This window comes from Elaeis guineensis, chromosome 15 (assembly GCF_000442705.2).
Source record: "Elaeis guineensis isolate ETL-2024a chromosome 15, EG11, whole genome shotgun sequence".
NCBI classification, from domain to species: domain Eukaryota; kingdom Viridiplantae; phylum Streptophyta; class Magnoliopsida; order Arecales; family Arecaceae; genus Elaeis; species Elaeis guineensis.
The window spans coordinates 72,406,844-72,423,728 of NC_026007.2; the positions used below are offsets into that span (position 1 = coordinate 72,406,844).

Consider the following 16,885-nt stretch of genomic DNA (forward strand, 5'->3'; position numbering starts at 1 on the left):
ACCATTGAACTGCTAATATAGAACATAATGGATCAATATTGTTACTACTTTATCTGGTTGTACTCGGCGATTATAACACATTCTTTTACTGACACAGGGTGCCAGCCAGTGTAATCGGTAAAATCTTTGGAGTTGGATTCCAAGGATATGGACTTGGCTCCTGCCCTCACCATGATTCCAGCCTAAATTTCTCAATGTCCTAGTTCCAACAAGGAAAAAAAAAAGAAAAAAGATATACCACCTATTAAATACTTCATTAAGAGGGTATGGCCTATGAAACAACACAATAAATGAAGAGAGATGCATCATACTTTTTAACAGGATGATCCGTAGAACCACAAATTCGGTTGCCACGATGAATACCAAATTGGCAAAATGACTATTAACTCTTTATTATCACAATGGATCTCTTCTATAGAATTTTGGCAGTATACTACACTGACAAAACAATGGATAGATAGAACTCAAGCTTTCTCAGCTCATGCATTGCACAAGCGGAAAACAAATGAGTTACAAGCCAAAAAATTGTGAAGAATTACTCTGTTAGGTATAGTTTTGAAATTATGCATTAATATGCACAGCTACTGTTAGCTTTCTGATGGTTGCAGCTTCTTCTTGACGGCAAGCGCTGCTGCTCTATACCATGCTGCTGCAGCCATTGCTCCAGGATCAGGAACTAAAGATAGAAGATCAGCAGCTATGTAAGTGGACCAGCCAGCCTGCATTTAACATATACGCTCGCATAAATATAATTTATATGTAATCCATGGCATGTACTAAAACTATGTGGACTGCCACATGCACTAATTTTCATCAACCACCATTGTCAGTAAGTGATGCTTTGATAAATGAAATTACAACTTTGTTGGGTGCTTCATTTTGGTTCACCATTATCATAGTTCTGACCTCATTAGTAAATGTATTGGCCAGGTGATTAAAATCACAGGATCAAAACATTGTCTAGGGGTGCAGGCTTGCAATAAGGAGTCATGATGGATACTACCAAAGTTGAAGTTTGCTGGTGCATCAAAGTGCATACTGAAGTTCATTCACGATGCTCAATGACTGTGCATATAATTCAACAAAATTCAAAAACATAAAGTTAAACATAATTACTTGTGCATGCATATCTTTTGTTGACTCTGCCCCATTCATGGCTGCTTCAGATGACAGGAGAAAGGCTGTTAGAGGATCATCCCCAGCATCCAGCTTCTGTTCATGAAAACATAAAAACAGAAGAAGAAGAAGAAGCATTAGCATGTCACTGAAAAGAAAGTTAAGAAAAAAGAAAAAAAATAAAGCAAATTTTTGCTTACCTCTTTTAGAACTGTTAATGCTGGAATAAAAGCATCCAACATTGTGCGATAGCCTGCACTTGCACCGCCATATTTGCTAACTGCAGTGATTGATGCCTCCAAAGCACTGGCCCCTAGAATGAACAGAAGGGTGGTAACTCCTACCAGTCAACACAGAAGAATATTTCCAATGATACCCATCTTAACTATTAATAAAAATCATCATCTTACATTGTTTTGATGTGATAATTGGGCTTCCCTTCAAGCTTGTGTATGCAGCCTTGCAGAATATGTCATATCTGTCAACCCATAAATCAAAGCATTACTTTTAGGAGATATTAAAATCCTTGATGCCGATGAAACAAGTAGTAGGGAAGCGCTAAATTGTTATTAAAACACCATTATGGTTACTGGGGCTAATAGTAAGGTTATAATTCAAGGTAAGACTGAAGAGGAGATAAGATGGATGAAGTACAAAATCCCACTAGTTCCACCCATCACCCTTCCTATTGAGGCCCCAATCTCATTTACAGTTTCTGCAGCATCATTCAGAGGGTAACTGTAAAGCAAAAACCTCTGGTTAGATAGCGATCAGGAGAACAAAGCCTCATTGGAGTTAACAGATAATCTAGAAATTAAATCATTTGTTATCAAATCATCAACATAAATATGTAGATTTCATAGTATTATGTCTCAAAAAGGAGATATAAATGCATATTAAAGAATGGACCATTATAGAGTGCCCTTCTTGCAGAAAGGACACAGAGTTGTATAACACCTATTAATTAAGATCAATAGTTTGACTACAAGATAAATATACAAATATTTGATGTACAGTATCATCTCTCAAAAAGGAAATATAAATGCATATTAAAGAATGGACCATTATAGAGTGCCCTTCTTGCAGAAAGGACACAGTTGTGTAACATCTATTAATTAAGATCAATAGCTTGACTACAAGATAAATATCCAAATATTTGATGTAATACTCGGACTTGACCCAGACCGATATTCATTAAAGACTGCCTCAGGCCCTTAACCAATAGGTTAAGATGCCGGTGATTGATGTCCCCAGCCTTGTTAATACAAAAAAGGTAGCCCAATACACAAGGCACCCACCATTACAGGATCAAGGGAGGGTCGGATGTACACAGCCTTAACTCACATGTAAGGCTGCAAATAGGTCGGGTTAATCCATGACCCGATCCGACCCGTTGAGACTCGATTCAAACCATTTTAAAGAACCTATGGAGCTGGGTCGGGTTTTAAAATTGGATCCATTCTATTTTCTGGATCGGGTCTGGTTACTGAATTTTGATCCGATCCAACTTGAGCCGACCCGCTTAGTTTTCTAAAGTTTATTTGGATTTTATGCTCAATGGCCCGACCTAACCCGACTCGACGCAACCCAATCCGTTCACTGTCTTTGGGGTTTAGATTTTCTTAAGACAGGCTTTACAATTTATCTTAATTTGTCTATCAAAAGGAATAACATGTGTTTGCTTTTCCAATATTACTGCTGTGGAAAGAGTTAAACATCCCTTTTGAGTCTAGACAGAGGCTTCAATCATAGAAGAAAAAGCCTAAGCTGCCGTTTTGATAGACTGACCAACAAGCCTTGTCTTATCTCAAGTACGAGCTATCCATGTCACTGGCGAGAAAGTTTTGATCTATGGGCCCATCAATGTTGTATCAATGACTAAAGATCATTCCTTTAAATAAAATAAATACTATTTTGTAACTTAAAAGCATGATGAAGGGAAAAAATATGAAGCATAATTTTTTTATGTTCTTGATCCCTAAAATCTTAGTAGGCTACATACAGATTGTGAAATGCTTTTTGCATGGTTTTCTATGAAGAAAGTATTTTTTACATAGCATTTTATTAGAAAGAAGCATGTCTATTTAGTACTATTCATGTAATTGTGTTGATTATTTGATTAAGATATGATCTACGTAAGGCCACACAAGGGTAAACAAAGATCACTTGCTCTAATATTTTGATTACTCTTCTGAATACTGGGGGAAAATATATAGGTGCTGTACTTGGAGTAAGCTGGTAGCTAGAATGAGTCTTAGAAATCTTTCAAGGGGATGGACAAAAAAGCAGCACTTTAAATTTTACAACATTTTAAATGAGATGGAGAAAGACAATTACCCTTATTGATGGGAGATGCTAGCACAGGTTGTAAAATTCCCTAGACCCGACTTGACCCGGATTTAACTTGGACCCATATTTCATTGGTTGGGGCTGGATTATACATGGACGCAACCCAACCCGATCCGAATGATTCATTGGATTAAGAAATTTGATCATGAATCCAACCCCACTCGACCTGATCTTCTATTGGCCTAGGTTCGAGCCCAACATCAAGACTCGATCAAGAAACCAAGTCGGATCAGAGTCACTCATGACTTGGTTTGACCCGAACCATATGCACCCCAATATGCATGATGAGAGATTGTTTTCATATTTCCAACCCATGATACCTAGGACATGATAGAGCAACCTTACCATTGTGCCAAGGCTCATCCTCTATGTCCTCCACTTTATTGAAAAAATTAATATCTGAATCTTGGCTCACCGTAAATTTATCAAAAAATAAAATAATTCAAAAAGTCATACATCTAAGTTACATGAACTTTGATGGCTAGGATTAATCCTCCAGGGATCACTTTCCTATTAAAGTATATTTATTTTCTCATCTAACAATTGTTGGCCATCTAAATGCATTACATGCTAGTTCAAGGATATATCTTTGGAAGTAGATGCTACTTTGGTGAAAGTTTTTCATCATTAATTAGACAAATTGAAGTTAAATGTATAAGTAGAACAAGCAATTGGTAATGTATAATAAATTTAATCTTCCAAAAAGCAAAAATGGGTGGCCGAAGAATTTATGTTACATCATCAGAGTATGTACCAAAATAGTTTGCAAAAAACTTGGACATTTGAAAATGCAATTTGTGTCATGACTGGGGGTGCAAACGAGTCAAGCTGCTCACAAGCTACTCGAGCTGAACTTAAGTTCAAGTTTCACTCAACTTGGTTATTATCAAACTTCAGTAGCAAGATACTCAGCTCAAAAGCTCGTGAGCCTGTTCAAGTTTATGTATATTTTTAATAATATTTATAATATATATTAATATATATTATTAGTAGGCTAAGACTTGATTTTAAGCTCAAACTCGAGCCAAGAATGGTTCGATTGATATTCGAGTCGAGTCAATCTCGAGTTTTGCCTATTTTTCATCGAGCCGAGCTTGAGTTTGAGATATTAAGACTTAATCAATCTCGAGCCGAGTTTTGGATCCGAGTATTTTGAATCGAGTTAAGCTCAAGCTTTTAGATACTCGACTCGACTCAGCTCGGCTCGGCTCGATTGCACCCCTAATCATGGTTGTATGCTAGGGCTTTGAAATCAGCAAAAGAAAGCATGGCATGGATAACATGCATTTATCAAGCATGAATTGATGTATCAAATGAGATGGTTTACTCTAGGGTTCATATGAAAAATGTTAAGTGATCTATTTTTACCACTTTTTCATGTCTTCAAGAACAGCCGTAGCACCTCTATGCATCTGTAAAAGACATGCATAGCCTAATCACAAACCATATAACATGAATCACAGTAATATGAACTTCAATCACATGACTTAATAATAAACTCACAATAGTTCCACAATCACCATCACCAACTTTACTATCCCACTCATTTAACTTGTCCCGAAGATTAATTATTTCATCTGCAGCTGCTTGAATAGCAACCTCCAAAATGCAGCCTTGTTCACTTAGCTCTTGTGGTTGAATGATCATCTGCTAAAGAATCGATAAGTTGATATACCCAAAAAGTAGCTGTCTAGAGCAACATGAAATGGATAACATGACCATAATAATATATAAATACCTTGATGCAGAAAAATCTTTCAGTAAAGCAAGGTTGAAGCTACTTAGCATCAAACATTAGTTTTCATCATTGGCATACAAGAAAAAGAAAAAATAAAGTCAACATTTCATAACCTTCATCCTAATCAAGAACTTTTGTTGATTTTATAAGTACCCATTGCGGTCCTGAAATCTTTTTTTCTTAGAAAGAGAGAGAGAGAGAGAGATAAAGAGAGAGAAATGGATTTCAATTGTTGATCATTATGTCTTCCCAAGAGAGATTTTGAATTCCTTTTGTTCTTTGCAAGACCAAATTGTAAATTGAATTTTAAGAATCTTGAGAATGGACATCTCATCTCATTCAATTCTCAGAGGTCTCTCTTTTTATCTGGTTATATAAAGGAAATGTTGTTTTCTAATATAACACTAAACAACACCCAACAGAAGTCATTGTTTTACCCAGTCAGAAAACATGAATCAATAAAAACAAAGAATCCCTCATCATCCCACTTAAATGATTCACCAGACAATTTGCAGTCAATACACAAGCAGATCATTCGTTCTTTATGCATGAGTCGTATCTCTTGTCAAATAAACCATTCATCGACATGTTCTTTCTTTCTATTTTATATTTAAGAAATGCTGCCTTGTGATATTATAAGATAAAATATAAAGTCAAAGTTGGTACAGGGTCACCTCGAATCAACAACAACATTGCTCATCATCTCATTTTTCATTTAAGACTTTACCAATTCATTTCTCTAAATAAATGAGATAGCATCACCCATTGATGATCATTCTGATTTCCAAATACATGTGCTGACATCAAGAATATATGCTTCCTCTACAGATTATCCCATCATCTAAAAGTTGCCCATCATTCTGACTGAAGTTTATGGTGCATGTTAAAGGAACTTTCTAGAAACTTAAAAATAACCACTCATATTTTCTATAAAAAATATTTACATAGTAAGAGCTATATTGTATAACAATCTGAAGACTAGAGATCAATTGAAGAAGCAAAAAATGTTAGGAAGAACAGAACTAGAAGATTTCTGTTTTAGCAAAAGAAACGCAAAAAAATAGAAGAATATAAGAAAAAATACTTTGAAAAAAAGGTTCAGAAACATCCAAAAAGGAAGTACGAAAAATTTTATCCAAAGTCTTATCCAGAAAAGGATAAGGACAAAACCTCCAATAAAATCTCCAACTTTCAACAAATGCAAGCAAAAGAGAAATTATGCCAACAAATGCAGCAAAAAGGATATTAAAAGAACAATCCAGGAGATATCCGAAAAAAAAGGATTTGGATAAAATAAGAGAAAATTAGACGACCTCATTAGTAGTCTGAAACTAGACTCAAAGGATGAGTAAAATGAAATACAATGGTGTTCATGTGGTGATGAATACTCTAATAAAGATGAAACTAGTGATAATGAAATCCTAGTATTGCCTAACGAAGAGCAATTTATTATTAATATGATCGATTCTTTGAAAAACCTAGAGGACAGAATAGATGAGCCTGCAAAGTTCTTTACCTGGTAAAAGGCCAAGAGGTATAGACCCTTCAAGGCTCTGAAGAAAAACAAGATTTCAATGCTCCAGATGAAATTTTCCCAAGACTACGAAAGACTAAGCAAAAAGAAAGAAAAACTAGCTTAAAAAACAAACTCTGATGGAAAAAGAAATGTAAATATTAAAAGAAAAAGTAAGATTGTTAGAAAATCATGAATGAAAATACTTTTAAAAAAAGGCTCAGAAACATCCAAAAAGGAAGTACGAAAAATTTTATCCAAAGTCTTGTCCAAAAAAAGGATAAGGACAAAACCTCCAATAAAATCTCCAACTTTCAACAAATGCAAGCAAAAGAGACATTATGCTAACCAATGCACCAAAAAGGATATTAAAAGAAAAATCCAGGAGATATCCGAAAAAAGGATTTGGATGAAATAAGAGAAAATTAGACGACCTCATTAGTAGTCTGAAACTAGACTCAAAGGATGAGTAAAATGAAATACAAGGGTGTTCATGTGGTGATGAATACTCTAATAAAGATGAAACTAGTGATAATGAAATCCTAGTATTGTCTAACGAAAAGCAATTTATTATTAATATGATCGATTCTTGAAAAACCTAGAGGACAGAATAGATGAGCCTGCAAAGTTCTTTACCTGGTAAAAGGCCAAGAGGTATAGACCCTTCAAGGCTCTGAAGAAAAACAAGATTTCAATGCCCTAGATGAAATTTTCCAAAGACTAGGAAAGACTAAGAAAAAAGAAAGAAAAACTAGCTTAAAAAACAAACTCTGATGAAAAAAGAAATATAAATATTAAAAGGAAAAGTAAGATTGTTAGAAAATCACGAATGAAATATTTCTGCCGTAGACTAATTTTGTAATTCTGTACATAGATGAGGTATTAATATTCTCAAAAAATCTGGATCAACATTGGAAGCATCCAAATATCTTTTTATAAAATAATGATTAGAAATGGATTAGTCGTATCCACAAGAAAAATAAAATTATTTCAAACAGAAATTCAATTCCTGCAATTCAAAATAAAATATGATCAAATTTTCTCCAATTAATGGAGTCATTCAACTTGCAGATAAATTTTTTAATAAAATTAAAGATAAAAAATAATTACAAAGAATTCTAGGATGTCTTCACTATGTGTCAGACTTTTGCATGAATATCTTGTCAAAAATGGAAAAATCCTAATGGATTGGTTGAAGAAGAATCCACCAGCGTGGAACAAAACAACATTCTCAAAAGCCCAGCATCTTCCATGTACTATTTTTGTGTGATGATCTTTCGATGAAACTATGAATTCCGAAGATTTTCTTTTTAAGCCCAGCATCTTCTATACATACATATATCCACGATATTCTCTACTGGTGTGAACCCTAATAGCATTTGCAGCAAAAAAATAAAGCTCCATTAGTAATTTTTTTCTCACCAACAAATCATGACATGATATTAGTTCTTCAGTGGAACAACTAATTAAGCAGATCCATCAACTGTCAATCAAGATCCTTGGTTTGTTTTGGTTAAAAGTCCAGAGAACATTTGGGTCTACAGAAATTTCTAAATTTATGTCAGTAGATTTTAATCTATAGAAAGCTTGACAAACTAAAACTTTAACATATCTTTCTTTAAAAAATGTCACTGATCAAAAACACCAACTTCTACAACATCAAATGCATTACACCAAGTTAAGTGCCTTCACCTAAAATTATCACACAATTTTTCATAATTGTTACGAAGTAATTAAAGACTAAAGGGCTAACAGAAATGTAGAAACCAAAGCAAGTACCACTCAATGACGAAAAATAGTTACTCATTCTATAAGGTGGAAACCAGCAGTGCTAAAATGGGGTTATCTCTGACCTCATTACTCCTTGATGAACAAGGTGGTGGCACTGGAACAGGAATTTTAGCTGGTGGGCGATCACCTACAGATTAAGAAAAAAAATTGTTAAACAAGGACCAGATCCTCAAGAACTCTTTTTAGAACAATATAAAAAAACTGAATTAATATACTTCAGGTTTTGGAATTTGTATGAGCAGGTACAAAAGTTTAATGCAAAAGAACTGAAGAAGGTTTTCATACCTATGATGTCGAAATGACTTCTCATTTCTCTCAATATAAAGCTAGGATTTTGTTGGTGGAACAAGAAGAGTTGAAAAAGCCGTTGGTTAAAATTTAGAAATGCATTATTTGAACGAACAGTGATAAAAAAGGTAGAAAATCTACATCAACCATGATACTTAAGAGTCAAGACACCTTACTATATTATCAAGCTAAAAGCATCATAAAAGCGTACAAAAAGCAAAGCATAAAAAAGCATATTTTAAGCCCTTTAATCTCAAAGAACGTCAAACCATACATCATACACACACACACACACACACACACACAGACCTAATTCACAAGTTTTATTTCATTTATGGAGTTTGAGAATGTCATACAATGAGCTCTCGACATGATGTCAAACCATGAGATTGATGCCAACTTCCTGGTAGCAATGCATGCACACAGAACTAAGACATCACTCATGTGATTTCCTATCATGATCAAGACTGTTGTTATACCATTGGACAACCAGTAAGATCTTCCACACTACAAATTTACAGTTGGTAGGACTCTGCACCTAATCGTACATTATATATCCATGCACAAACTATACCATATATCTACACCCACACGCATGCACGCACGCACACACACAGTTTCCCTATTGATATTTCTTACCTTCGGCACCAACAGGCCAGTATGGAGCTTTAGTTGGGGCATCCAGACGCTGCAAAATTGTAGGACCCGACTTCATAACAGTTATGGAGAAACCTGCAAAAACAATTCATGACAGCCAGCAAGACTAAGGTATGTTCACCAAAGCTTCTTGCATTAACTAACCTGCCATATCAAGAGAAGTCATAAAAGATCCAGTATAAACTCTGTCAACAGCCAGTCCATGCTCCAGTTGTAGCTCTGGAACTGCCTTTTGAGCTGCAATCATCAGATCCATTATGGGAGTGGCACCTAATCTGTATTATAACAAATTAAATCAAACAATGGTTTCATGTGTCTTGTCTTCTTACTGCATTTTATAATCAACGATGTTAAGATGCCCACCTAATCAATAAGCCACAGATAAGGCCAAAGGAATGAATATTATTACGTTATACTTGTTAGAGAGTGTCCTAAAACAATGAAGGCGTGAGAATTGTACACAAAAAGGGTTTAATTCACTGATATTCAAATATCATCACTACCATGAAAAAAATTCATTTGAACTTGTCAATGCTATTATTTCATTGAGGAACCTTGTTTTTGTTACTTAGAAAATGTAAAACCATTCAAAAGTCAAGGTTTAGTAATTTTGCAATGAAGTATATATTTAAAAAGCATATTGGCCCCATGCATATTATACCTATCCTAACAGAGTAATGAATAAAGATATCAATTTGAGGATGCATAAAAATACTTCTTGACAGTAGTAAATTTATCTTACCAGATATTATATTGATCATTCTTAATCACACTAAAACTATGTTTTATTTGGAGTAATATATTTTCAACAACTCCCAAAGCACTGATCATGCAGTCACTTGCTGTAACCAGTTGATACCATGGCCGTGATAAATTAACAACATAACGAAGATAACCTATTATTGCAGGACAAGGGAGTCTATTATGACAAAGTGGAAGTCAATATACATTTGCTTGCCAATATAGAAGATTCTGGCAACTAATTTTCCACCCAATATTCTTGAAATAATTTTTTCCTTAATTATAAAAAATTCTCATAGCATGCTCTCCTAGCAATAAGATTTTTATATTTTTCATAACTTGATATTGGTGAAAATATGTGATAACTTGTTATTCCTTGTAGGTGCTAGCTATGCTCCCCATTTAAGTGTAGTCATGGCCCCTTGTTCGTAAAACTAATCTAAAATTAAATGTACAAATATAGGAATCATAAAAAAAGTATTTACCCATTAATCATTAGAACAACTCTGCTCCCCCTGGTGATAGGAACATACTGAATTTCCTGCAAGGAATTGAAACAATTTGAACGTAGAAGATGGTAGATTTTTGTGGAAGTAGAAAAATATTTCTATTAATGCATCCCATTTAGATAATAGGAACTCTTGACATAAGCTGTCACTAGAAGTATCGCCATTTGAATATATAAGTTAAAGATGCAGTGCAATTATAAAGAAACTCTAAATGAATAACACAATTATAGATAGAAACAATAAGGATAACATCAGTTTAGAAGTTCCCAAGAGCTGAAACAATTGTTTAATTGCAATAGAAGCACAAGGCATTGAACAACAGCACTTTTCATCCACACAATAACTGTACGTGTGAAAATAATTCGTAGACTAGCAAACCTTACCACGCAACAAGAAGGCTGAAGTTCAACTGATTCATTTATATATACAATCTACATATGTAAATGAAGAAAATTACCTATCCCTGGAATTGGACACTATAGACTTAGTGATAATTGTAAAAGGAAATATGATAATTGACAGTCTGATACACAACTTAGAATCTTCCATAAAAAATCTGTTTGAAAAATAAGAGGGGAAATCAGATATGGTATTCTGCCAAATAGAGCCCAAGAAAATGTGCATAGGAAAGCAGGCATTGCAACTGACTAAGATGAGCCATCATTAGCACCTAACACTCTTAGACTTAGGGAAAAACAAAAAAAGGGAGAAAAACAAAAAGTTTGATATTGGTCTAAGAATCTTTGTGGAGAAGTCTATGATGGAAAAACTAGCGGAAAAAGGAACAGATACAATATTCTGTGAATAGCACCCAAGGAAACATGTACTGCAATGCAGATGTTGCATCAGAATATTTTACTGTACAATCAAACACTTTGAAGTTTATTGACAAGGGGAAAAAATCAAACAAAATCTGATAATGGGCTTGGAATCTCCTGAATGAAGTCTGTGCTGGAAAAATTAGATCAAGAAATCAGATTTTGTAACCAACAAATAGCACCAAGAAAATGTGCAGTAAAACCAGGCATAGCATCTTAATATAGAATCGCCAATGGAACCTTCTTCTGACATTTAGGCACAGTCACCAACTTCAATTTTTTGCAAGAGCACCTCCTCAGATAAATGACAATTCAGGCCGTCCACCAGTTAGCATTAATTCTTGCTCCCAGTTACAAACCACAGAGAAAGACACTTCTTCATAGAATTTTTTTTCCACTGAGGCAAAATTATAAATTAGTATACAAGAATTAAAATTCTAGCTCACATCATTTTAGAATGTAATATGTTATTTTAATGCATGATTATGATCCAAGACATGACAACCTAAATGTCTAGAGATTTAGGTTCACAAATTTACATCTCTCAATTTCTTTCCGAACTAGTCTGCACTCTTTGCAAAAGGATTGAGGTTTCAATCACCAAAATCAATAATGGATATCCCATATGAGGATCCACACCATTGATTATGATCTACATATGAAAAGCTACTTTTAAACCAAGAATCAAATCTTTGAGGTCATTTGCCTATGCATCAAGTAGTCCAAAAAAATATTGTTTTAAAGCGGTTTGATAGATGTTTTGAATGATTTATTGTTTGGAAGCATCCAAATCTACTGAAATTTGGTAAATACATGTTTTATGAGGTGTAAATCATAGCCAGTGATGAGGATTTCTAATTTATATATTCTATGATACAGTCTGGAACACACACTACCACAATGCTGAAATTTGTGCCCTTTCGCTGTATGTATAGGACCAAGTTTTGCCAAACCTGTACCGGAGGGGAGAGAGAGGGAGAGGGGAGGAGAGGAAGAGAGGGGGGGAGGGGCCCTCTAAACCCTAAGCGAGAGAGAGAGAGAGAGAGAGAGAGAGAGAGAGAGAGAGGGAGGGAGGGAGGGAGGGAGCTTACCAATGAGAGGGAGCAAGCAACATCTAAATCAAAACCCTCGAATGGTAGAGAAAGGATCACAAGAGTTTGGGGCTAAACCGCTGACCATCTCAAAATTTGAGCTGAACCATGCTGAACTGATCAGCCTGGTGTACTATGCCCTGAACACATGGTTTTTGACTCTTAACGGTTGAGGGTTTAGCCCTTCCAGAAGGAGAGTACATACTCCTTTCTTTAAACCCAATATACCAATGTTATCAAAACTGACCTCTGCAGCAAGCTGCTGTTGGGTACTTGATCTCTTAAGCAGCACCTGCTTAAACATTTAGCTGCCATTGACCCTGCTTAACTGTCCAAAATCCAAAATGCTTTAGCTAAAAACCATTTGAATGATTGGCAAGCATTTCTTCTAAAAATTTTGCATCTGTAATGTTGAATATTTTTGATTAAACATCCAATCAACTAATCAAAAATTTCCAATGTCCAATAACCCATAACTCAAGTCCAGTCATTATGGGATATTTACATGGAATTCAGTTGTTTTTTCCTTCAAAATAATGAGTCTCATTTGACTTCCATGAAGACCCACAAGTCCTTAAACATCACAAAGGACCCTAGATTCTATAAATGCTCCCTATGTATAACTCTCTTTTGATATAATAAAGTTTGATATACAATTTAGATTGCTAATTATTCTTATTTCTTCCACATAATGTTGATTCGGGTTTTTTTTTTTTTTTATTATTATTATTTTTTTTTTATGGTCATGTTCAAGCTGATAATAGCTTGTGTTAAACTAGATAAATGGCATACCAATTGTTATTTGGTAAAAGCTATCCTTGCATAAGATAAATTTCTTTAAATGTGGAGAATTTTGCATCTTATTAGTATCTGTGACATGAGGAGCCATTAGTGCGTAGCAGTTTCAAGCAATAAGTTTGGAGTCATAAATCTATCCCCTGGTTTTCAACCTTAGGATAGATATATGGTAAAATAAATTGGTTGGATCCTTTCAAATTTACCATAACATAGTTCTATTATTAAGTAGGTTCATGATTTCCAATAGATTCAAGCATGTATTGTTAACCCCATTTAGACCAGGGAACTTCTGATTAAGAGATTTTATATAAGTGCTAACTAAGATTGAATAACAAGTATGTTAACATAAACATAACTTTATCGCATAAGTTTAGATCTGCTTATCATGCTTTGATTAAAGCAAAAGCATTTAATATCATGTTTGCAATTTAAGTTAGACATAAGTTTTAATCCAATGGATTTGGAATAGAAGGGAATTTATATCATATTCCACTATTTTGTTTCTTAATTTTTTAAGAATTCATTACCATTGTTGGACACAGTTGTCATGGTTAGTGAATTTAATTTGATATGCATCATTTTTTATTTCGATATGCATAAATTTTATTAATGAAATCCATGTAATTCACAAGGACAATTTTAATATCAAGGAATATAATCTTGTATTCAAGGAACAACATCATTCATACTTAAATGAAGTTTATAGTTTCAATATCAATTAATAAAGTCTACAAAACATGAGCATGAACATAAAGGTTTATCTACATCCAGATTTATACCTTTCAAACATGAAACTTGTTCATACAAACTTGGGTTTCAGTTGTAATTCCAAATTTCAATATGAATAATTTCACTTATCAATTTCACAAAATCTTATAGTTAAGTGAATTTAAGTCCATGTAGGATCTGAATTATAGGGAGATCCCAGAACTTTTACACAAATGACTCAATAGAAATTTTCAGAATGACCCTCATACAAATTCCAACAAATGTATTAATTCACATTATATTAACTTTAGAATACATTATTCTTACATATAGCTTTTCTAGATCTCAATTGAATTTGAGTTTCAAAAAAAAAAAAACTTTAGAATGAACAGAAATGAAATTTCACACAAGAATTTAAGTGATAATTTTATTTTAAATTGGATTTATATATGTAGATTCTCCAATATAAAATAGATGTCGAACTGTAAGCCCTTATCCTCCAAATGTTTCTTTCATAAAGAATTTGATCTTTTTATTTGCTCATCAATCAATAGTACACGTCATCCACAGAATAACATGCATCGAGACACATATTCCTAAATATTAGCAGTAATTTCACTGAGACTTAGTGTAAATATATATAAATTACTGTCGACCTTTGGTGCAAGTCACTCATGATTTAGAATCCACTTGTCCTGTAACGAATCCTAACACCTGTAAATTCTCTAATATAATATCCTTGATGGTTTCAATATATTGTTTATACATACCCTTCCCTTATAAAACCCTCCAAGCTCTCCCCTTTCTTGGTATCCTACCATAAGCTTTCTCCTGGTCAATAGAACTGCATCCAGATTCTTCCCTCTTGTTTATATATATATATATATATATATATATATATATATATATATATATATATAAATTGCCCGAGTAAAAAGATTGCTTCCACTTTTAAACTCTTGGGAACAACGAAAATCTGAATCTCTTAGATTGTCATCATTTTTCTAATATTTGTTCAATTGTCCTTTCTCACAACTTAATAAAGTTGCACATATGTTTAATTTCTTGGTAATTAAAGCAATTTACATATCCCTTTAATTTTTATACATGGTTACCACAGTACTTGTCCTTCAATAATTTGGCATTTCCTTAGCAAGCCAAGTTAGCCAATATCTCCCATAACTTTCCAAACCTCAATCTGTATATCATCTGACCCTACTCTCTAACCCTTTTAAATTCTTTCGAAAACCATCTCCATTTCAGTTTTATGCAAAGAGAAACTACAAAATTCCTTAACTTTGCCTCTACAATACAAATATCTCTAGTAGAATCCTCATTGAAAAACTTTTGAAAATAACATCTTCATCCTTCACCTTAATTCACTCTTTCTATCGAGATTTTATCATACCTCATTTAACAAACTAGGTACTCCTTAACTATGCCTCTTTCATCAAGATCCTATTGTCCTTACTGTTAACTCATATCATAATCTGCATCATTAAATTTTGTTTGAACCTAGCCAATTACAGATATCACCATGTAAAACATAAAAATTTAAAAAAAAAAAAAAAAATATATATATATATATATATATATATATATATATATATATATATATAATCATAAGATTTTGCCAACATATTGGTTCAGATTTTATGCAAAAACAAATATCTTTCTTATACTACTCTAGGCACCCTAATTGATGCCTTATGCAACCCAATGTCTTGGACAATTACAGGATTCAGAGTTTGAAATAAATGGAAGGTGGCCAGAGTGTTCTTATATCCTCCATATCAAGACTTGAAACTACAACACCTTTCAGGAACCATACCAACTTAGGATGACATGATGAACAAAGATCAAGAACCCAACTTATGCTGGCATTTAGTTGATGAAAATAAACTTGCTTAGTTTGCATGAATGTGCTCAGCTGATAAGTTGGAGGACTTACATTCGAATAATTAAATAAAAAATCTTACTTGAGAATGGAAAAAACAGAATCTGTCACAGGAAGCAAATAATGAACTAAAGAAACTTAAATATCGGTCACATGAAGCATACCTTGGACAGTATCTGCTTAAGAACATGAGATACCACAACACCAACAGGCTGGAGGTCAGCAACAGCAGCCCCAGGCTCACCATGCTGAAAAAATGAACAGCAAAATTAGGCCTCTTAAGTCCAGAATTGTATATAAAAAAACAAAAAAAACAAAAATGCCCATATGATTTGATCCATATTTCCAGCAGAAATACAGGACAATGACAAAGTAATGAAACAACATACACCAATTCAGAAAACAAGAAAAGTATACGAGTGACAGTATACAAATACAAAATATGTTGAAGTCCACTTACAATTCCAAGACCAAGCTCCATCAGTCCTGGACCTAAACGATCAGATGTCACCTGGCCAGGCAGCGTACATACTGACAAGGCAACTCCCATTGTTCCCACCATTTCAGATGCGCGCTTTGCCTCTGTAGCAACATCAGCAAGGGACAGACCAGCATCCGCAGCTGCCCCAGCAACCTATCAATTAGGGAAACATAAGTTTGAAAGTATGAATAAAAGAAAAAGACCAAAAATATATTTTTCAAAGGATTTCCTAAAATATCTAATAAGTGACCTCGGAAATTTTAAGTATATGTTTGTTAACTACCTTGAGAATGTGACAATTGTAATGTTAATCATGTGACATGGCTATATAATCCTCTAAGGGGGATCCATACTTTTTCTTAGTAGCATATTCTGAGCATTCTTACTCCT

At 34.0% G+C, this 16,885-nt stretch overlaps 1 protein-coding gene across 2 annotated transcripts; it reads right to left on the reverse strand.

The window, feature by feature from the left end:
- Window positions 1–367: 367 nt before the first annotated feature.
- Window positions 368–16,665, reverse strand: LOC140854060 (putative 3,4-dihydroxy-2-butanone kinase). Of its 2 annotated transcripts, XM_073249422.1 has the most exons (14): window positions 16,475–16,665; window positions 16,179–16,262; window positions 10,679–10,734; window positions 9,597–9,727; window positions 9,435–9,527; window positions 8,570–8,634; window positions 5,204–5,242; window positions 4,969–5,112; window positions 4,834–4,877; window positions 1,771–1,854; window positions 1,527–1,594; window positions 1,317–1,429; window positions 1,117–1,212; window positions 368–719 (listed from the first exon to the last, which is right to left on the reverse strand). In XM_073249422.1, the coding sequence occupies exons 1-14, from the start codon at window positions 16,574–16,576 to the stop codon at window positions 588–590; spliced, it is 1,251 nt and encodes a 416-aa protein (XP_073105523.1). In that variant the 5' UTR covers window positions 16,577–16,665; the 3' UTR covers window positions 368–587. The 2 variants fall into 2 exon arrangements, with proteins under 2 accessions (XP_073105523.1, XP_073105525.1); XM_073249424.1 differs by lacking the exon at window positions 5,204–5,242 and having other exon boundaries at window positions 16,475–16,664.
- Window positions 16,666–16,885: the final 220 nt, after the last annotated feature.